At 32.9% G+C, this 22,697-nt stretch overlaps 3 protein-coding genes across 11 annotated transcripts in view; all 3 read left to right on the top strand.

Moving 5' to 3' along the window:
* Positions 1-1,768, top strand: part of LOC143244033 (dual serine/threonine and tyrosine protein kinase-like) — a 34,941-nt gene extending 33,173 nt beyond the window's left edge. For all 5 annotated transcript variants that reach the window (XM_076488000.1, XM_076488002.1, XM_076488005.1 and 2 more), the window contains exon 16: positions 355-1,768. In XM_076488000.1, the coding sequence (XP_076344115.1) occupies positions 355-587 (233 nt within the window). In that variant the 3' untranslated portion in view covers positions 588-1,768. The remainder of the gene's footprint in view (positions 1-354) is intronic.
* LOC143244042 (exocyst complex component 6-like) overlaps positions 1-22,697 on the top strand; it is a 285,728-nt gene that overhangs the window by 82,425 nt on the left and 180,606 nt on the right. The window lies entirely within an intron of this gene.
* LOC143244035 (dnaJ homolog subfamily B member 9-like) lies at positions 6,425-20,865 on the top strand. The gene is made up of 4 exons (XM_076488008.1): positions 6,425-6,938; positions 11,197-11,431; positions 17,487-17,906; positions 20,241-20,865. The coding sequence occupies exons 2-4, from the start codon at positions 11,206-11,208 to the stop codon at positions 20,309-20,311; spliced, it is 717 nt and encodes a 238-aa protein (XP_076344123.1). The 5' UTR covers positions 6,425-6,938; positions 11,197-11,205; the 3' UTR covers positions 20,312-20,865.

Raw genomic sequence — 22,697 nt, forward strand, 5'->3', positions numbered from 1 at the left:
CAGATAGCCTAGCTGCTTTGTGCCATAAAACATTAAATCAACCAACCAATCTACATTTATAAGGTCTAAAATTTTCATATTTATGCATATAATTGCAAAATTATTGTTTGTTTTTAAAATTAATGAGCAAAACTATCATCAAGTAATTGTTTTCATTTGAATTGTGTGTTGTCCAAACAATTTGTATTGAATTATTCTAGGATTCAATTATTTAATTTAAATAGAATTAACAAAGCATATACACACCCATTGATTTAAAGAACTGGTTGTCTAAACTGTGCTCAGTAAAGTATTCTTAAGAGATATATCATTCATTGAAAAGTTTCAAGCAGGAATATTTATGTTAATATGTAGGTGCTCGACCAGAAAGACTTCCACAGTTTGACAACGAAAGCTGGCAACTCATAGAAGAGTGCTGGTCAAGTGACCCAGTAAAGCGTCCTCTATTAGGTAATGTTGAATCAAGGTTGGTGGCTATAATGGATTGTTATCGCTCCACTTCATCAGCAAATGGACACCAAGATGGTCACAGACGGTCAACATCATACAGACGTAGACATATAGCACGTAACTTTCATGCCAGATGAAACTAACCTATTCTGTTCACAGGCAGCTGGTGTTCATGACAAAATATTTGAGCTTGCTCATTTACTGAACTAAATCATGTTTGGTTCAGAACATCCACACATTGGGTGTTATCAGATCTTAATATCCACTGAAATAGATTTTTCTCAAAATGGAAGCAACACTGTAGTGTAACAAGATTTATATTTGCTACAGATACGAGTTTGTATCATTTTCTTTCCTTCAGAAAATAAATGTTACTTTGTGAGATGATGTTAATTTTGATAAACAACTTTATGAAATGTTTCATCACCAACTTTTGTTTCAGTTAAATCTGATATAATGAGAATATTCCATTTTGAAAATCTGGTTCACACAAGTCAAATGAATTTTCAATGTACAATAAATATGAGGCATCTCATCCAACTACCTCGGTGAATGAACTACTACTTTTGAAGTTTTTCACATAATTTTTTTTTACTATAGAATTAATTTTAATTGGTTTTAACTAAATGAAATAAAATAATTGTGTGTGAATATGATGTTTGAGCTGCTTAAAAATGTTCAGAACAAGTTAATATTGTAAAACATTTCTATGCAATATTTGTAAAGATAACTTCTATTTCCACTGTGGATGCACCAAGAAATTGGGAAGTGTGTATGTGTGGATGTGCAAGAAAGTGGGAAGAGCATATCTCTGGACATACAAGAAAGTGGGAAGAGCGTATCTCTGGACATACAAGAAAGTGGGAATGATATAGAAGCCTTGTGTTTGGTTACTGCATAATTTAAGTTTACTAGATCAAACTTGAAAAATAAGTGAAGTCATTCTATTTTCTTTCTGTTTTACATTATTCTTGGTGTTAATCACAAACTGTTTCAAAGAATGTGTTTGAGGGATGTATCTTTTTACTTTTCTACCTCTGTTGTTATAATTAAGTGAAATCCATGTTGCTTTGATACTAAAGTCATTGTATGGAAGTTTTAAACTTTTAGTGTTAATCTCCACACATTTGTTTTATAAAATAATAGTTGAGTTGATTCGAGACTAACTTGTGAAGTTTGTTCCATAATGTTTTATTTTAGCTCAAACACATAACACTTTATTAGTATCGATTATGACACTGAAGTCTCCTAGTGAATGTATTTTTTCTACTATGATAAAATAAAATCTAGTGAAATTTCCATTAAAGATAATAAATTTGTCATTTTTCTGTTTCATCTCATACCAAACGTGTTATAAGCAACAATTTCTTTGTTATAACTTAAAATTTATCCTAGAGGGAGTTCCTAACCTTAATGTAATAATCATACATGGGCAAGCAACAATTTATAACATAAGCAAGATTGTTTATTGATAATTGAACATACTACATATTTCAAAAAACGTTTGTGTGACTTCAGGTATGATAATTACTAAGTGTTACAAGGTTTGTATATCATTACAAAGATAACAGAAATGGGGATTAATTGTGATGAAAATAGTGTCAGCAGGTGACAAGATATAGTAGGTAGAGATCAAATGTTTGAATGGTGAATAGATTACGAACTATGGCTGATATTGCTAGGGCAATTATCACATTTTAGCTAGAGCTTGTTTACTTTGATTTCAAGAGATTGTTTAGTAGTTTTGGACTGATTTGGACAATAATTTCATCTCAAAGTATTTTTTAGCTGTTTGATATTCATCACATGTTAAGGTGAATATCTGGAGTTCTCTTCATATAACCATGGAGTTATTTGCATTTTAATTATTAAGAAATGTGATGTTTGTCTGATATATTTATTTCAACTATCACATGGTATAATATATATGTCTTTATTTTGTTCCTTTTGTAGGGATTACTTTGGGCTAGGGAGTAATGGGTTGATTTTATGTGAAGGTTTGAATACAGTTTTTACACCAATGTTTAAATTATTAAATAGGCTAGTAATTTCATTAGCAATTTCTGGCATAAAAGAGAATGAAACAAACTTGGTATGTTTTATGTTGTTTATGAGTGAACAGTTAAAAGTTAGCTTTTTTTTTTTTTTTTTTAAAGTTTGTTACAAACTCTGTCTGTGATGTTTGGGTTGAACACTGCCCAGTAGTAGAATGTTGCAAAACTGTTGTCACAATGAGGGGAGGTTACTTTTGGGGTAAATAAAATAGAACTTTGACTAAATTTCAAGTTTCAAGATGGCTTTGTGCCCAACAGAAAACCTACTATAGATGATAATACAGTGGAAACAAGAACAAACAGAATGACAGAGAGAATTGAAAGAACTGAAAGGTAAAAATGAGAATGAACAAAGTTAAAATAAAATCAAGAGGTTAGAAATAGGAATTTGGGAGGCGTTAAAAGAAAGAGGTGTAGTATTTAAAGAAAAATCAAGAACAAAGATGAATAATAGAAGACGATGAAACTGTTGGTGATTTGTATAGAGATTAGAACAAAAATATTGAAGTATAGAAAGATTATAACAGTAAAATCAGTGAGGTGTAAAAGAACATCAATGACAGAATAAAATATTTAGAAAAGTAATTGGTAAATGTAAAGATCAAACCAAATGCATTTTTTTGCTTTTGTCCAATAGTTCCAGTGCAAACACCATTTATTATTAAATGTTTAATAGATCCTAATTGGTCTACACCTATTACTACTACTTCTGTGCCATCTGTTATTGAAGGACCTTCCTAGAATAATCCAGCCATATCACTTCCAAATATGGTTCCAAAATTTGGTTGGCCAATTCAATAACATTGAAAAAAGTTGAGAAAACAATGGTCTATGATAAAACTGTTACCATGGGTGATATATCTGGCTCAATTCAGAATTTACAATGTTAGATTAAACAGTTCTCAAACAAGAACTCTATCTGATGATGATCTAGAAGAACCAAGAGGATGAGATATACAACTAATTATACAACATGGAGGAAATAAACTACAGGACCATAAATGTTTCAAGTGTATCTTGAAATAATGTATTGCCAGGAATTGTGTAAAAAAAAAAAACTCGTAGAGAAAAACAAGTTAGTTTTTCAAGAAAACAGAATGTCAGTAAAAGATGGTATGAATATACTAAATTTGGATTAACTAAACATTGAGAAACATAAATTACTTGGATGTATTTAGCTGACAATACCACATCTGCACCAATTGCGATGAGAAATTCACTATTTAATTGAACCAGTTCATAGGTTTCTTGATGAAAACTGTGGAAATTTCAGTAGTGCATTGCCTTGAATGTAACCATGAAAATCCTGGTGCATTATCCTGAAGACCGTATGTTAATGAAGAGTGTAAATGTTGAACAAATTATAAGATGTAATATCCACAAGTGACAAAAGAGGTACAACAAATTATAAGATGTAATATCCACAAGTGACAAAAGAGGTACAACAAATTATAAGATGTAATATCCACAAGTGACAAAGAAGAATGAATATGGCCCAACACTCAACTAAAAGATGCTCAAGAAATAAATGATATTGAAACCTATTACAGAGTGATCTAGAATATTGCTGAAAAATCCTGATAGCAAATTAGTTGTGCCATACAACCTGAAGACAGATATGTTTACCACAGTGGGATTCATTATGTCTACAAGAGGACTTGTTATGTCAAAAATAAGAAGAATAGTGAACAAAAATATCAACAATAGTTGGTACTTCCATTATGCAGCTGTCTATTTTGAAAACCATCCAACAGCTGGACACTTGGGTGTTAAGAAGACAACAGAGAGAGAGTAAGAGAGTGCTTTTGTTGGGTTGCGTGCCAAGGATTTGTAGTAATTCCTCTGAAATATACTGTGAGCATAAAAGTCTGTGAAAGAAACATGGGTAGTTACAATAGTATTGTGTTGGAGCCCCACTTGAGAAAGTTGTTCTCAATATGCTTGATAACAGAGTAACTATTGAAATACATACATGTACATCATGGTTATGGTGAACTATTTCTTCAAATTACCAGGAATGTATGCTATTCACAGCTGAGAAGTAGAAGCTAGCAAGGCCACTTGTTAATAAATTTGTTTCAAGTTTTGAGGTGCCTTTGGAACTATATTAAGGTCGGAGATGAAAGTTTGTATTAAGTTTAAGGAAATGCCAAATTTTTGGAATTAAAAAAAAGACCATGATAACAGCTCTCTATTGATCTTGTAATGGAATGGTAGAGAGATACAACTCTTAAACCAACTAGCCATTTGTGCTGATGAACATCAGAAAATGTGGAATCATGATCTACCACTGCGACTTGTGTATTATCAAGCAGCAGTGCATGAAGCTATGGAATACGCGTCATTATCATTCATGTTTAGGATGAAGTGTAAAGCACATAGGATCAACTGTATTCTTATCCAGAGGGCAGTTACTCAATGCAGCCTTATACAGAATATGTAAGGATATTAAAACACATTGTTGATATAATACAATATGTGACAAAATGGAAAATCACTATGACGTTAATACTGATAAGACTGGATTCCATTAAGGCACTATGGTATGACTGTACAATATTGCACAAGAGAATAAAATACTGAGCTTAAAAGATGCTGGAAAGGTTCATATTTCGTACAGAAATAAATCGATGGTATGGTTTACAAAAGCACAAGCTAAAGGCTGTCCACTGTGATTGTCTTTAGAAATACATTGGTGAGAGAATGGTTAGTTGGGTAAATCCAAATGAATTATAATGAGCAAGCCAACCTACCTGTTGAGAAGTCCACAGTCTCTGTCAAGACCTCCTTTAGAGGAATGGATTTGTTCCTTACTTACTTGAAAGAACTGCTCCACTGACAGAACAGCCAATGATGATAAGGGACAGAAGATCACCCTATTTACATACCATAGGCCTTTGAGAGTAAAACCTAAAAAGAAATAAAAATAAAAGGAGAATAAACAGTTTAGTGCAGTAATTTAGTTTTTTATTAGCATTATTCAAGGAACTTCACATAGAAACTTATTTTGGGTAGAATATAACAATAAAAAAGAAAATATATTTTTATGTTACAGTCTATATTTCATAAAAAGTAGACTGTGAGACTTGAAATCTAGGTTTATTATCATTTGTGTTCAACAGAAATTAATTTTATATTTAAGTGCAATGAAAAACTATATCCTCAATTGTCCAGTATGAAACGTGTGTGATTTTAACACACGAATGGAATTTTCTACCAAAACTTATTAAAGTTTAACGAAATCATCAATATCAGTTGAAAAAAATGTTACTGAGGTTACAGAATAATTTTTCCTATACTTTATTGATATCCAAGACATAGCGGCTCCTAGAAACTTTAGAATTTTTATAAAATGAAAAAGCCAAAATACAAGTCATAGCATTAGACTATACTGTTGATTTACAGCATATCAGAGAAACATCAAAAATTGGCATTTTCTTTTTTTCTTTCAATCATCTTAGTAGCTGGGCAATTTCTATTTACTCTCTAGATTTACATCATCCAAAATTTATGATTAAAAGGAATTTATCCATAAACAGCAAAGACGACAGTGGACAGCCTGACCTTCGCAGTTTTTAGTTATAGTTTGATTGTGGGAACGATCATCGAGTTCGTAAAGGTGGTAAATTTAACACAAAAGTTTAGGGTATCTGTGCGATGTCTGACAAAAATTTCTTACCGGAAGTAACAACATGCGGTTCGCAGCAGTTGTTTCATCTCGATTTGGCCGTCTTCAAGTTACAGATACCCATTTACCATGGCCCAATGTATGAATTAAAACATGATATTAAAGGTTCATTATTCATATCCCGATTTCGTTAGAACGCATTCCACATTTTAAAACCGTGAATGCGCCATTGAAACGTTTTTGTCGTCGTTAATGTTGAATTACAGAAAAAAAAAAAGTCAAGTCCTAGATAGTGGTTGTTTACAATACTTCAAAGAATTTACCCGCCCCTGGCTTGCTTCAGATACTATGCAAAGTGTCTTTAACGTATACTCTAACTTTATTAAGTGAATTTTCTATTTTTCTCGTTTCCTTCTTATTCAGTTGACTTCTTATGTGCCAAAGTAATATGGTTTTAATCAATGCAAAAGACTGGAATAACTTTCTATTAGGTGGCAGTACTATACTCTGACAATAGTAGAAACTTGTATATATCATTCAATACTCAGCCAATCGCGTTGCGATTCGTGTACAGAAACGAGTTTTATACGTAAACTTCGCGCAGTTCGCGATGAAGGTAAAAATAAATTAGAGCCTTGAAGGTATCCCATAGTAGAGGATGTGAAATATTTTGTAAATGCGACATTGATTACCAGGCCTGTTTGTACAAAATTCGTTGGAGTTTATTGAAACATAAACGAACTTGTACGTCGTTAATATTTAACTAATTTTGCTTCTAGATACCATTTATTTGAAGTTACACAGATGTAAGTACCAGTTATATAATATAAAGTTACTGAATTTATAAATTATTTTATAAAATTAGAAATAGAGTGTATAGCAAGTTACCATGTTTTCTAACCTTGAGTAAAGTCGAAATTTGGGTATTACTAATATAACTACATCCACACTTAACTAGTGCTATGAACCTTACCTGTAGTGTAAGTTGTAGAAAATGGAGGTATATTATTTATTTTAGTTCTAACATTGTTCTACTTTCAACGTCAAGTTCTACCGTTATTTAGATGTTGACGAATCAGTGATTTGATAGTTATTTCCTACTTCTAAGAATTATAATGATTTTATTTGTTATTTCTAGATTGGTTCTTCTGTAACTTTGCTTTCTATCTGATCACTAGTCTTGCAGCTAGTCATAAATTATTAACTAATGTTACAGCAATGGGAAGATTAACCCACTTCTCTTTCTGAATTTTCAAAAATGAATTTCAAAAAATACTCATTAAAAATTGAAGGCTATGTGGAAGGATAATTAGCAATAAAAACTGTTGTATTCATATTATATTATCTCTTTGGTATTAAAAACTTAAAGTAAGTGGGGAAGGAAAAATACAAGAAAATATGTTTGAAATTTATAGTTTATACCAGTAGCAGCATTAGTAAATCAAAGTACAAGAGTGGATATAGAATGGTAAAGTGCCAGCTTTTTCCAGAGTAAAATTATAAGTATAATAGTAAAAATATAGATACTTTAAGTCACTTTGTGAAGTTTAACAATATGCAGTGATTATTGTATACCATTAATAAAACTGAACATATATTATTATTAATATTACTTTGGCATTACACAATAATTTTAGTAAAATAACAGTAGCATATTAAAGAAATACTTGTAGTGTTACAACAAATGTAAATCATTAAACTCGTAATCTGATCTAACAATTAGACCAAAATATTTTCTGTTATATGAAACATAAGGAAATAAGTAAAAAATACTACTAAAGGAAAACACTGTGTAAACCAATACAAAGAAAAATGGATTTAATATGTATTTGACTTTCTAAGGTGGATTTTTCAATAGTGTTGTGTGATATAATAGTTTTAAATTACAAGTGTACTTTGTGTCTTGTTGTATAGGTTATCTAATATTAATAGAATGATAGTTTAGCTGTTCTCAATTGTTATTAGATATTTCTTCTTGTAAAGATATATGAGGAAAATAGTTTTTTGTAGTCTGTGTCATTTAAAAACATGAAATTATAACTTATATGAACTGCTGCACAGTGGGGTACTGTAGGTGGTGATGGTATGCAGATAAAGCTGTATTATGTAATATTTAAGTGTGTTTGGAATAAAAAAACTTGCATGCTTTGTTTTGTATTCAATGTTTAAAACTAAATTTAAAAATAAAGTTGTACCAAAAACTAACCCCCTCCAGAAATCTGTTAGAATTGTTGTCATGGTTAGTAGCTGTTACTGTCATTAGGATTAGTAACACTTGGATGTGAAGGGAATCTGGTACAGTTAGTTTTTTACTTGAGTTATACAAGAGCTAAAGGTGCATCAGTTCTGGCATTCAAGGTTGTTAGGAGACTGAAGGAAATGTGCTGATTTCTGGACTGATAAGACATTGGTAATCATGACTTGAATATCAAAATTAAAAAGTACAGTATTTTGAGACTTCTTGGTAAATAAAGGTATTTATTTCTTAGGATTATGAGTTGTAGAATGTAAGAGACTATTGACTGTAACTATTACTGTAGAATTTTACCAGTTATATAACTGTATTATTGGGTAATTATAACAATCATATAATACTATGGTGAATCATCTAATTTCATGTTTTGCTAATATGTTTATAGACAAGTTAGCATTGTTCTAACTGTATTTTTCTGTTAATTTATGTAAACAAAGACCTAAATGTAGAGAAATGGAAAGTTTTCAAGTTCTAGTTTGCCATACATTCAAGTAGCTTTGTAGATATTTGTCCTGTGGTTTATCAGATATTGGTATGTGTTATGTTTGTTTGGTGTTTCTTCAAGCAACAACTTGGTGATGTTTGTCTCATTTCCTTCTACAATATTGTATATGCTTCATGATATTACCTCATATTTAAGTCCTGCCATTTCTATCAGACAAACTTGTTTCTTTCACTCAATTCTACCCTCAACTTCCTGAATACAGAATGTGATGTTTTTGTCATTGTACAAAATTTGTCTAAGTTTGTAACAGAGAAAGTAAAAGCAGCACTGGGAGTTTAAAGAGTGTTACTATAGAGTGTGGTCTATAAAGATATTTACACCATAATGTGCAGTCTATGCAGATACTATTGTCGTCACTGTTTTAACTTCTGTTTATTTACAACTGGCATCAGTTATTATAAATAATGCTTTTAAACTAATAAAGTACAAAATACCATTACATAATGTGTTGAGGCAAGTATAATCAGAATGAAATAAGTTCCAATAATCAAAACTACAATAATTATAACATACATTTAAGGTACTGTTTTGGAAGACACAACTTATTATTTATTTAACAAAAACATGGATAGATATAAATCATTTAGCATGAAATTATGTTTTAGTAAATCATTAAAATGGTAATGATGATAGTATCTGTATAGACCACATGTTATAGTGTAAACGTCTGCGTCAGACCATGTGCTATAGTAGGACCTTTTAATGATAGTATCTGTATAGACCACATGCTATAATATAAATATCTGTGTAGACCATGTGCTATAGTAGCACCTTTTAATGCTAGTATCTGTATAGACCACATGTTATAATATAAATATCTGTGTAGACCATGTGCTATAGTAGCACCTTTTAATGATAGTATCTGTATAGACCACATGCTATAATATAAATATATGTGTAGACCATGCACTATAGTAGCATCTTTTAAAGCTTATATGACCTTATGTTCTTCCCAGTAAACAAAATATACAAGAGAATAAAACATTTACAATGAAACTGCAGTGTTAAAATAAGTTTGAAGAACATACTTGGATATATTCCATGACTTCTGATTATCACTTTAGGGTTAGACTGCTTTGTATTTTCAGATTTATGAATGTTTTGTTTAGGGGTATAGCATACTGATGTTTCCTCACTTTAAGACATGGTTGTTGAGATATGCTCTATTTAGGGGCATAACAACATGGAAGAGCTCATCTTCCTCCAATGTTACATAGCTATAGATATTTTTGTGAGATAAATTAACAGCTATATCCAAAATAATACTCACTTAAAAGATTCAGTGCATTTAGCATGGAAAAGCTATGTTAGCTGGTCAGTCATCTAAATATTTTGTCACAGGAAACTGCAACATTTCTTTCCTATCAGATCACATCAGATAACTTTTCTTGTATCTTTATCACATATTAAACACTGTACCTTTAAGATTAATGTCTTTTTTTTTTTCCACCCTCAATGTACCCATTGTTTGACTGCATAAACAGATAATCTAAAGTTAGTTAGTTGTTTGAAATTTCATTATATTTAGTTTTCTGATTTGTGGTCTCTTTTTACATTTTCATGTACAACTTTTGTAAGATGTATCAATATAGATCAAATACTTCTTTATACATCCTGTGGTTGGTTCATGTTTATTCTCATTGTTGGTTTTGTTTAATTTTAATTTGCTTCACTGTTTAGTATTAATATATCTATGTAAATGCAGGAATAAAGAGAGAGAAATGGTATTAATGCAAGATTGTAAAAGTAAATTGTAATTTATATAATTTCATGTCTGTTAGGTGAACCCTGAATTACCTGAACCCCCACCAATCCACCATTCGTCTATGTTGTGTTCATTACCATATATTTTCTTGATTTTGCATAGGTGACTAAACTGGACTGTGGATGTTTTGGTTATGCTTACAAATAAATCCATGTCACCATAACATTTGAATACACTTTTTTTTCTTTTCTTTTTTCCCATATCTCAATCTAACATTATATAGGAATTGTTTTTAAAAGTGATTTACCATTTGTTCAAAGTGATTCCAAAGTTTATTGATTAAAAATGTTGTTTGGTTGTAGGTTTCATAAATATTATTTTTGACTTGACTATAATAAATAATGTCTCCCAATAAAGTAAGATGTATATTTAGTGGTATAATGGTTGTTTATACCATAGTTTCTGCTATGTGAACTGGAGTATTTTAGTTTTATAGCATCAGCTTCCACATGCTCACTTCTCTGTGTAAACACTAATATATTTATTTGTAAGAGTAAGTTGGTTTAAAGTCATTTTAATATGATTGGTTTGTCTCTCTAGATACAAGTCATGAATATTCAGAAGTTTATCATTCTGACTACCCTCTATGGGTTAGTACTATTTTCTGGGGAAGTGTTTGGGAAGATTGGGAAGGATTACTATAAACTGCTTGGTGTTAAACCAAAAGCCACGGACCGAGAAATCAAGCGAGCTTTCAGAAAACTAGCGCTAAAGTACCATCCAGATAAGAATAAAAAGAAAGATGCAGAGGAAACATTTCGAGAAATTGCTCAAGGTACGTAATGTTCACAGTGATACCCCCTGCTCAAGGTACGTAATGTTCACAGTGATACCCCCTGCTCAAGGTAGGTAATGTTCACAGTGATACCCCATGCTCAAGGTAGGTAATGTTCACAGTGACACACCTGCTCGAGGTCCCCTCGATGTGGATTCCTGTACATGGTGAGGGGACCTCCCAGGGAAGGTTCTGTTCTTTCAGTTTATCTCCTCTGGGATCTAAACATCCACCCACATGTTTGCTGTGTGTGGCAACTGGTAAAGGGGAGAAGAGGATCCTGGTGGTTGAGGGGTCCAACCCTAAAACACCACTTTGGCCTTGAATTCCTCTAGACGGGCAGCCTTGCGGTGGCCCCCCTTGGATCAGTCGGCTGGTCCACTTGGGCTAGGGTCAACCAAGTACTAGTGTTCGAAGTTCTCAACAGGTGTTGTGGACATTATATCTGATGCTGGTGTTTGGGTACAAAACCCTGGCGTTGCTGTAGCGTCCTTGTTTGACATTGTAGTGTGTCCCCTCATAGGGCTCCATGGTGGGTGGGGCCAGTGGGCATCGAAATTTCTCTTTTTCATTATGGATCCTCCAAATAAAAACTTAAGTAAAATAGTGAAAAAACAGTCCATAGGTAAATGACTATGTCTTGAAGTTTCTGAGCAGCAATCTTCAACATCTGTACCACATTTCTTTATCCTATATTCTCTTTCAGACAAATCTTAAGGGCAAATGTCCTTTTTTTTTTTTTTTATTCAGAAGAGACTGGAGGAACTTGCTGGCTCTCCAGTAAAGAAGCTTTGATCTGGTGACATATTGGTGGAAGCATCCACATCTCAACACACTAAACTCCTCTTGAATTCAGTGGCAATTAGGGATATACCTGTTGAGGTTACACTTCATGCTACTTTGAATTCATCAAGGGGAGTTATTGTTGAGAGGGATTTGAAGAACATCTCCGAGTCAGAGATTTTTGCTGGTTTCTCCACTCAAGGAGTTTCTGCAGTGAGGTGTATCTCCACTTGCAAAGAGGGAATTACAATGTCGACGAATATTTTTGTTATGACATTTACATCACCACATCCACCTGCCACCATCACGGCAGATTATCTTAATTGCAGGGTAGGGCCATACATTCCAAACCCTCTCCAATGTTTCCAGTGTCAGAGGTTCAGTCACACAAAGACATCATGTCATGGTTCCCTGATATGTGCTCGATGTGTGGCAAGGCCCCTGATACCTATGAGTGCAAAAGGGATCCTAATTGTGTCAGTTGCAATGGCTCTCACCCATCCTTCTTTCATTCTTGCCTTAAATGGTTGGAAGAAAAAAAGGTGCAACATTTCAAAACAATTCATAACATTACTTATCCTGAAGCTCAAAAATTGCTGTCCACTGCTGCATCTCAGACGTATGCTGCTACACTTCATTTCACTACTACAGTGAGAGTGCAGACAGATCTCTCTGTGCCTCCAAATGATTTGTTCTTAAAACAAATGTAAAGCCTATTGACCTCCATGGTTAAAAAAGTTTATGAATCAAGTTCAACACCCATCTCTGTTCCTCCATACATTCCAACAAACCCCAAGATCCACATCCTTTGGTTCCCAATACAGGCATTTCCTTGGGTGCATCTTTTTCTCCCACCCCAAGATACAAAACTATCATTCTTTTGCATCCTCGGTCACTGTAAGTTTGAGAGAGACTGGCCGTGGTCGATGCCATTTGACCCATGTGTCCTGATGGAAGCTGGATTAGGCATACTGGCCCTTTTTCACTGCTCTCGCAGTACATGATACTGCTACACAGTCATCTATTGATGGCTTACAGACGATGGCAGGATCAAGTACTGCGAGAGCAGTGAAAGAGGTTGTTTTTGTCTGATCCAGCTTCCACCAGGGGACACGGGTTGAGTGGCATCAACCACAGCCAGTATTACACAAGCAGCTATTCAGTGTATTCCTAAAACCCCAATGCATTATCCACTATATCCTTGTCTGTGATGGAATCCTGCCTGCCACATGGCACAGAAGGCTCAAAAACGGGCCTGGGATACTTTCCATAGATATCCCATACTCTCGAACTACATCGCTTTCCTGCAGGCCTATGCACATACTTGGTGTGTAAAACGTCAAAGCCAGAAGGAATCTCGGATTAAGTTCACAACCTGCATATCATCTACCACCAAAGCTTATACATAGTCTCATGAACCTTCTATGCACCTCCACCATTTGCAACAGTCTTTATTATATGCTTCGAAACTTTGTTCCTTACCAAAGCATCCCACCCTCAGGTTATGTTTTTCTTCCTCGGTGGGCCATACTTTTTTCATAACAGACAGTCTGCCATTGCTCCTTTTGGCCTTCATCTCCAGGCACAGTTGGATGAATTGGGTCTGTCCTTGGATAGCATTGTTGTATCTGCTGGTCAGCCCATCCAACCATGGCTTATTACAGTTCCCAAATGTGACCTTTAAGTCATCTGAGAAAAGCAGGTACACCCGATTGGAAGTACTGACGTTTATTTGCTGAACATCTTTTAAACCATCTTTCCATTCCTATTTATACAGATGATTCAAAATCAAGTGACTGTGTGGGCTCTGCCATGGTTTGTTGTGGTTCAGTGGTTGCATGCAGAATCTCCTCTACAGCTTCTGTGTTCACTGCTGAACTGTATGCCATTTCTCTTGCCCTGGATAACATAGAAGCTAAACAGTACTCAAACTGCACTATTTATACTGACTCGCTTAGTTCTCTACTGGGCCTGGAATTGCTTCATGTTAGTTCACACCATGTTCTTGCTGATATTCAAAACCAACTGGCCCATTTCTCTTTAACATCTACTTTTATTCAGTTTTTTTTTATACCTGGCCATGTTGGTATTTGCAGGAATGAGCTCGCCAATACCACAGCTAAATCTATCTGCTCTGGTACTATCACTGCTGTGCCTGTTCCATTCATGGACTATGGTCCTGTATTCAAGGCTCGGCTCCGTGCCAGCTGGCAGTCGACTTGGAGTGAGCAACGTGAAAACAAGCTTTTCCAAATAAAACCCTGTATTAGATTTTGGCCGTCTTGCATAAGGATCGGAAAGAGGAAGTTGTTTTAACTAGACTGTGCATTGGTCATAGTTTTTTAACTCATCATTTTCTTTTATCTGGAATTGATGCACCAGTGTGTAGTTTGTTTAACACTCAAATCACTATAAGCCACATTTTACTGTCTTGCCATCATTACAACTCTCAGTGATGACACCATATTAAACGTTCTGTCCCAAGGTTTGTCCATAAGTTAGAGAGTGTTACTTGTGATGGTGACACTGTCCACCTTGGTAAAATTTTTAGTTTTTTAATGGCCATTAATCTTTTTAATGCCATTTGAGTTTTTAATTTATACATTAAACTTTTTTCATGTGGTTCCCTTTTAAGAATCACAATCCATCTAGTTTCATTTGAAATTAGAAAATCACCATAACATTAAATATCACAAAACCAGGACTAGAAAGGCTAACTTTGGGTGACTAACACTGTTGTTTGAAATACTTGTTAGTCATTCTGGCGAGTTATTATTAAAATTTTGCTACACGTCTTTTAAAACTTTTATTACTTTTCAAAATTGACATAACGTCAAGTAACTCGGAACCAGGACTGGAAAGGCCAACTTCAGGTGACTGATGGTGGTTTTTGTATTTACCTGTTAGTCTTCCTGGCAAGTTATGATAATTACAGTTATACTACAGAAAGTCTTTTACGACTTTTGTTACTGTAGTTTTTCTCTTAACGTTGTAGACTAGATGTAAACATTGGTTTTATGCTATTTATGTGTTTTTTTTAAACTTTATTTTGTTTTACCTTAATTTCCTTTTATGAATTTTACTACATTTACTTTACTTTTACCTTTTTACTGGATGTCTGGCACAGATAACCTAGCTGCTTTGTGCCATAAAACACTAAATCAACCAACCAACCAATCTGCTCAAGGTAGGTAGCATTCACAGTGACACTCCTGCTAAAGGTATGTAATGTTCATAGTTACACACCTGCTCAAGGCAGGTAGCATTCACAGTGACACTCCTGTTGAAAGTAGGCTATGTTCATGGGTTTTGAAGCATTATAGTGAGTAAAACCTAAGTTAGTGTTATTCCTTCACTTGTGTCTACTACGCTGATTAAAGTTTACATTTCGCCAAGCTTATAAAACCTGTGGGTGATAATGTCTGTATCATTATAACCAACATTTTTGTTATGTGCAAGTATCTGTTAATAACAAATGTAAATTGATGTGTTTTTCATTAGAAAGAAGAAATAAAATGGTTTTGCAGTTACAACTGCTCATTAAAATACAAAATATTTATATTTCGTAAATATTAAGTTTAAGAAGCTGTTATTGAATTAGTTTTTTTGGAAATAGCTGAGGTTAAAAGAAATTGGTATAGGTTCAGCTAAAAACTGTTTTGATTAGCAGTCATGTTTATATGTTTCTTTATCTATGTACCATTAATATGAAGAGATGACAATCTTCTAAACTTAGTGATGTGAAACTTCCCTTGGTTTGTGGCACAAAACATTAATATAGTAAAATTTAGTATAAATTTTGCTATATATTATTTTTTAAATGGTATTTTGATACAGAGGTTAATTATTCTGTGTTTTTCCAAAGTCCACTGCTGCCCTTATCTGTTGTACTCTCAGTGTGACTATACTATTGTGTGACACTGTAATTTCTTTCTTTTTTTTTAACAACCTTTACTGAGGAATGATGATGCAGGTCTTACCTCCTTTTTACAGACATCCCATAAACCTTGTACCATACATAGCAGAAGATTCCAAAATCAGCTAGAGCTACATTAGTGGACATGACAGGTTTGTAGTTAAACAAAATTATTCTGATCCCACTTTCTTCTGTCATCTTTCTGAAAATGTTGACCATTGAGTGTTCCTGAAAACCTGTGAGACTTCATCAGTTTCAAGTCTTATATTATTATCTCGTTAATAATGCCAAGAAATATGCCTAGCTTCATCAACATAGCTTTGTGGGTCAGAAGATTCCATTTCATAACTGTAATTTCTCTTATTGGAAGATGACATTGATTTGGATGACATGGGATATATTTTAGGAAGCTTTTGCTGTTGTAAATGCTTGATTGTTCAATTTTATCTGCTCTTTGGAGTATATTAAAGTGTTTTTTTTCTTCATAATATTGTCTTTTAACTCTAGACCATTTAACAATCTAATATATATATTGAGAAAGGCTTTTTGTATCCTTCCAGTCATAAGTCTAGTTGTGGTAGCGTTACACGTTGTGAATAATTGAAAATTCACCATGAACAAACTTCATTGCTATGACTTATGTGTGCAATGAGTGGCATTATTAAAATCAAGTGTAACTAATGCAGAGCCACAAAAGGATGTTGCATAATATATCTTGAATAAGATAATATATAGGATTGTTCAGTTTTGCAGTAGAAACTTGGAAAGTTTGAAAACCAAAGGATACAAAAGGTCAGAATATACTATTCTAACATAAAACATCGAACTGTTAAGTGTCCCGTATCAACAACAAAAACACATTACTGCAACCACTGTAAGTTCAAAATTGGAAGCCCTCCACTAGTACAGCGGTATGTCTCCAGATTTACAATGCTAAAATTAGGGTTTCGATTCCCCTCGTTGGGCTCAGCAGATAGCCTGATGTGGCTTTGCTCTAAGAAAAGACAAACAAAATGGGAAATTTCAGTAATAAAATGTAATATTTGTGTGTGTGTTGAAAGAGTGATAAAAGTGTCTCTGTTACAATTTCTCTGTACCATTATCGAAATGTTATCATTTAATGAACATTTATTTTGTTTCAACAGGTATGTATTTAACAATTTTTTTACTGGACTTTTGTTTATACAGTTTGATATCTTTAGTTTATTAAGGTATTGTGAGTTATCAATTGCAATTTGTGTTTTAAGAAAACAAGTCTCTTAATAAATGTCATAATATAGCTACATGTGTAATAATTTCATATAATATAGAAATCAAGAGGATAATATCATAAAATAAATTTATTTTATTTCTTAGCATATGAAGTTCTTTCTGATCCAGAGAAGAGAAAAAAGTATGACCAGTTTGGTGAAGCAGCATTTGAGAATGGTGGTGAGGCCCCTGGTGGACCACATGGCTTTCAATTTAACTTCAATGAATTCTTTAGACACTTTGATGATGCCTTTGCATATCATCGTGGACATCATCAAGGTCATGATTTCCACAATCACGAAGGTCATGGTTTCAGGTTTCAGTTTGGTGGTCCACACAGTGGATTTTTTGATTTTGATGACCTGTTTGCAGATGTTGAACCAAACGAAGGACCATTTGCAGGGGGATTTGGTTTTAGTGGATTTGATCCTTTTGGTAGTGGAGATTCATACTTTGGCACCCATTTTGGGAATCATCACATGTCTGATCATCAGTTCAGGTCCCACCACAGTCACAAAAGCTCGGGTAAGGGTTTATGGGACACTTTACTATTGTACCATTTTAGTTTTCAGGTAGTTATTATATGACAGAATCTTTATCATATAGAATGTTATAAAAACACACCTATTGCAAATTGTAACAGGTGTTCCATTTTTCTTTCCTGTGTAAACCTATATTTCTTTAATAGTTTATCCACAGATAAAAACCAGTAAAATATTTTGATAATGTTCATGATAACTAGTTAATGAAATATCATAATAAATATTATTTCTTTTCCATTTGGTCAACATGAGCTTGTTACCAGTGTCTGATAAAATAGCACATGCATGCAGACTGAGACTTCAATAGGGTTTGGTAGCTATATCAAACAGAAGATGATGACTGTCCATTGCTGTAAATTGAGAGTGAAAAATTACAACTATTAAGTCTGTCCAGTTTGGATAGAACCTTGTTTCTAATTTAGAGCTATTAGGTTCACCAACCGTTGTTGAGTTTTTCTCTGTTGTTTTGAGTTGTTTCTCTGCGAATGCTCGAGTGTAGATAGTAACAGTTAAGATGTCTCAAACACTAAGTTTCTAGTTAATTGGTTGGAAAAAAGGATAATAGTGGTCATAATATTGGCACATAGTGTAAACCAGCAAAGGTCCTATACAGAGAAAGCTAGATATAGACCTGCGTTATTTATTTTCAGGCTGTCTACAGCAAGAAAAGATTGTAGTGTGAAACTAAAAATTATTCTGTGATCTGGATTGGGATGGTAAACAAGTTTCATAAGTTAAAAATTGATGTTTGGCAAATACAGACGTTTTATTTTAAATACAGTAATATGTAATATGATCAAGTTGGAAAGGTTATTTTATGAGCAAGTACACTTTTAGAAAACCTGATGGCATGACCTATACTTTAATACAGTGTGAGTGTAAGACCTACAGTATTATAATATTGATAATTCTCTCATCAGTGTTGCAACACTGAAATTACCAGTCTTTGCTATGATAGGTAATTACCACCTTGTAAAACCCAAACTGTCAATGTTGTAGAAATGCTATAAAACACACTTTGTGAAATGGCTACATAACTTAAGTTATATCTAAGTTTTGATTGACTGAGTAGTTTAATAGTTAGATCCAGGCTAAAGATATCATTAATGCTATTTTTTGCCTAAAATTGAAATAGGTTCTTTTTGTTTTTTATTCTAAAAATGTTGCATTCATACTGTATCCCAGATCGTATTCACATTTTGTTACCACAGCATAAATAACTCCATAATAACAATGAAAAGAGACTGTTGTTTGAAAGTAAAGGCCAGTTAACAACTCTTCTTCCTATTTTGCTCTGTTGTATTTTTGGGTTAAATTGATTTTCTGAAAGAATATTTAGGTCTGTTTTATAATGGGAGGACTGGCAGGATAAGTAAGTTCTTTCCTAGAACTCTTCTGTCAAGCAACTTGCTTAAGATCCCAGTTACATAGTTTAAATTTAACTTTTTTACATAACGAAAAACATTGGATTTATTCATAATGAGTAACAGTACCCCCAAGTCAGATCATTCTCATTCAGTATAAGGTAGGCTGTAACCTCATGGTATAATCTGCCTTACCTAGTGAAGGACACTTCTGTTGTTTATATTCTTGTATCATTAGAATAATATATCCAATGGACAAAGTAAAAAATATAGGTTATCACTGAATAAATGTGAAAGTCATAACAGCAGGTTGAATTAAATTATATAATTGTTTTATCATTTATCTGTATTTTTTATCATGTGTATTTGATATGGAACTTGCAGTGTTTAATTAGTAAACATAACAAAATTGTATGTGGTAAAAAGTGTTACATTTGAACTGTTTAGTTAAATTGATGCATCAATTCCAGTTTAAACAGAGTATATAGAAAGCAACTCATCATGTTATGACATTACAGAATGCTTATGAGTTGTATAATACAAAAACAATTATTAGGTAAATATGAAAATTGATTTGTTATTACAGATGGTGGCAATTATTTCTCTTGCCATTCAGTTAAATTAGGTGGAAAACTATATTTTGTGTGAAATTGGACTGCAGTTTCAAATTTTATGTTTTATTTAAATATTAATGAAATTGACACTCATTTTCAAATTTTTTTCAGATACAATTTTAAAAATTGCTGTTTGTGTTAAATTATGTTAAGAATTTTAGTTATCTAGAAATTCTTTAAATTTTTCAAACATTTGAAAGTTTATTAGTTTTAAAGATTGTTAGTTTATGGGTTTTCTAAGTTATGCTAATAAGTTGCCAAAATCTTGAACTTATTATGTTATTACAATGTTTAAAGTTATTCTTATTAAGTTAGATATTAAAATTTCTTCTTTATCAGGTGGTTCACGGTGCAAGACTGTGACAGAAAAGCGAGGAAACATGGTTACGACGTACACCCAGTGCTTCTAAGTACTGTGCTTATCTGAAGAAGAGCTAATGTAATCCCTGGCAATGGTTATAATGATATCCTCTATACGAAAAGGTTTATGTAAAGAAAAATGTGTACAGCTTTTAAACCTAAAATAACAAATTATATATTAAGTTATTTATATAAAACTATGATACAAATAAGGTTTCCTTGTATATTAAAGTTAAGTAGTAATTTGCACTTTCTTTTGAATTGTGCTTTCTACTGCATGTGCAACATTTATAATGGGAAGACTGTATTCTCTTAGTATTTAGACAAAATTATAAAATAGTTAATATGCCATTGCATTTTTAGACCTGACTTCTTTATTGTTGAAGGTATATTAAGAAGCATGTACTAAATGAAACTGGTTTGTGTGTAGGACAACTGACATCATGGTTGAGATTTGGTGTAACAGTTCTCACGAGACTGAGTCTGGTCTGTGGCTTTAGTCTTTAATTGGGAAGCTCTTTAAAGTGAAGGTTCTTGTTTGAACTGTGGCTTTACTTTTAAGTCTTAATGAACAGAATAAATAAACTAGGTTACACGCTCATAAGACTTTCTCTCACTTTCATATCTTCATTCCAGGAACTATGGAGAGACCTTGCAGTATAATCCAGTCATATAATTAAGGTGTGTGTGTGGATTCTTGCTTTACGTTCCATTCTCTCAGTTGGAACATTTAAACTTGTTGAAATGAAATATACATTACTGTACACTGATAATACTACCAATTAAACTAGGAAACAAATTAAGGCATTTCTTTAGTTAAAAGAATACTGACCACTAACTAGGAGGGCCTAAATTTCTAACACTTTTGTTTTGGTTTCTTAGGGATTTTGTTTCTTATCTTTTCAAATGTAAGGTCTCATAAAACATTTGTGTACAGACAACTTACTTCTTTATCTGGAAATATGTATCATCCCAACATTAATTTCTTAAGAACAAATGAACACTATACTTCATGGCTGTGTACATCTCAGAAGAACTTGAACGTACAAAAAAGTGCTAGTTTATAAAGCATATTTTGAATTACAGACCCAGGTACATATGTTGTGCTAGTGCCTCAGTTATAACCTTATATTTCATGATTGTTTTCTTGTGTCTGGGTTCACTTTAAATATAGTTGCATGACTGTTGGTTTTAATTTGTAGATGTAGTTATGGATGTGTATCTAAAGCTACAGTGCAACAAACAGCTAGCATGAACAAGGGTAAGGTTTATAAAGTTCTTAGCTTCTATTATATAATGCTATTTAAAACATCCAGTTAAAGGGAACTGGGAATCACCATTAAATCAACTGATTCAATGTCACCATGGCAAGTGACACCACTTGCTGCATTCCAGGTTTATTTTGCATAAATTACTCTGTTCAATTTATACAAATATGATGAACATTTATATAACATGTTGGCAAGCAAGAATATAACCTGGAGTTCTGAATTTTGTCACAATATTTAACAATATTTTTCCCACAGTGGATTACAAGTTTTACTTCACATGGTTTTAGCATTTCTTTATCTTAAATTTTATTTACAATAAAATGCTTATTTTAATGGCAGATAACTTTTTCTTACCTTAAATGTCTAAGAATTATGTCGTAGCTATTATTACAAATTATTTCCAAAAGTATTTATTACTGATTGAATGTTCTTTCAACAAATTCAGACATTTACCTAGTAACATCTCTGACATGGAGACACCTTTTTATATTCTTATTTACTGAGAATTAAATTGAGTTATTTATGGTTGACAAATTACTCATGGGCTTGAACATGTTTAAATGTTTACTGAAGAGAATTGTTAGCTTACACAGACTGCTGATAAAACAAGTATCAACAACAGTTTAAAATAACGGGTAGTCACTCAAGGTTTGTGTGGGAACCTTCTACTAAAATAGTGATTCTGAACTGTACAAGTTGAGTGATGGATCTCAAGAGTTGCTAAATTCCATTATTTGCAGATGAAACGACTTTGAATTTTATTTGCTCTTTGTTTTCACTCTTTTAGATAAATTTTCAGTAATAGGTAACTGTGAGTCATTAAAAATTGATAGTTGGTTAAAAACTGAAACGTTTTGTTAATCTCTGAATGATGCAGTACAGTGATAATGACATACCACTTGAATATGTATCTGTTCATGATACAAAGAAATAAAATAGAGCCATTAAGGGTAAGTGTATCGTAAAAGACCATAATCTAGAAGTGTTCAATGCATTTATCTATAGCTGGTAGTTAAAGCTTCTACAATTTATAGATATATTGACTACAAATTTCAAAAAATATCTACACAGTTTACTAGCTAGGCATCACTTAGTTTACTGTGTACCGTTGTAGTCTATTTAAGAAATGATATTAACTTGACAGAAAAAATTGGAAGGATAGCTA

This window comes from Tachypleus tridentatus, chromosome 2 (genome assembly GCF_004210375.1).
Source record: "Tachypleus tridentatus isolate NWPU-2018 chromosome 2, ASM421037v1, whole genome shotgun sequence".
NCBI lineage: Eukaryota > Metazoa > Arthropoda > Merostomata > Xiphosura > Limulidae > Tachypleus > Tachypleus tridentatus.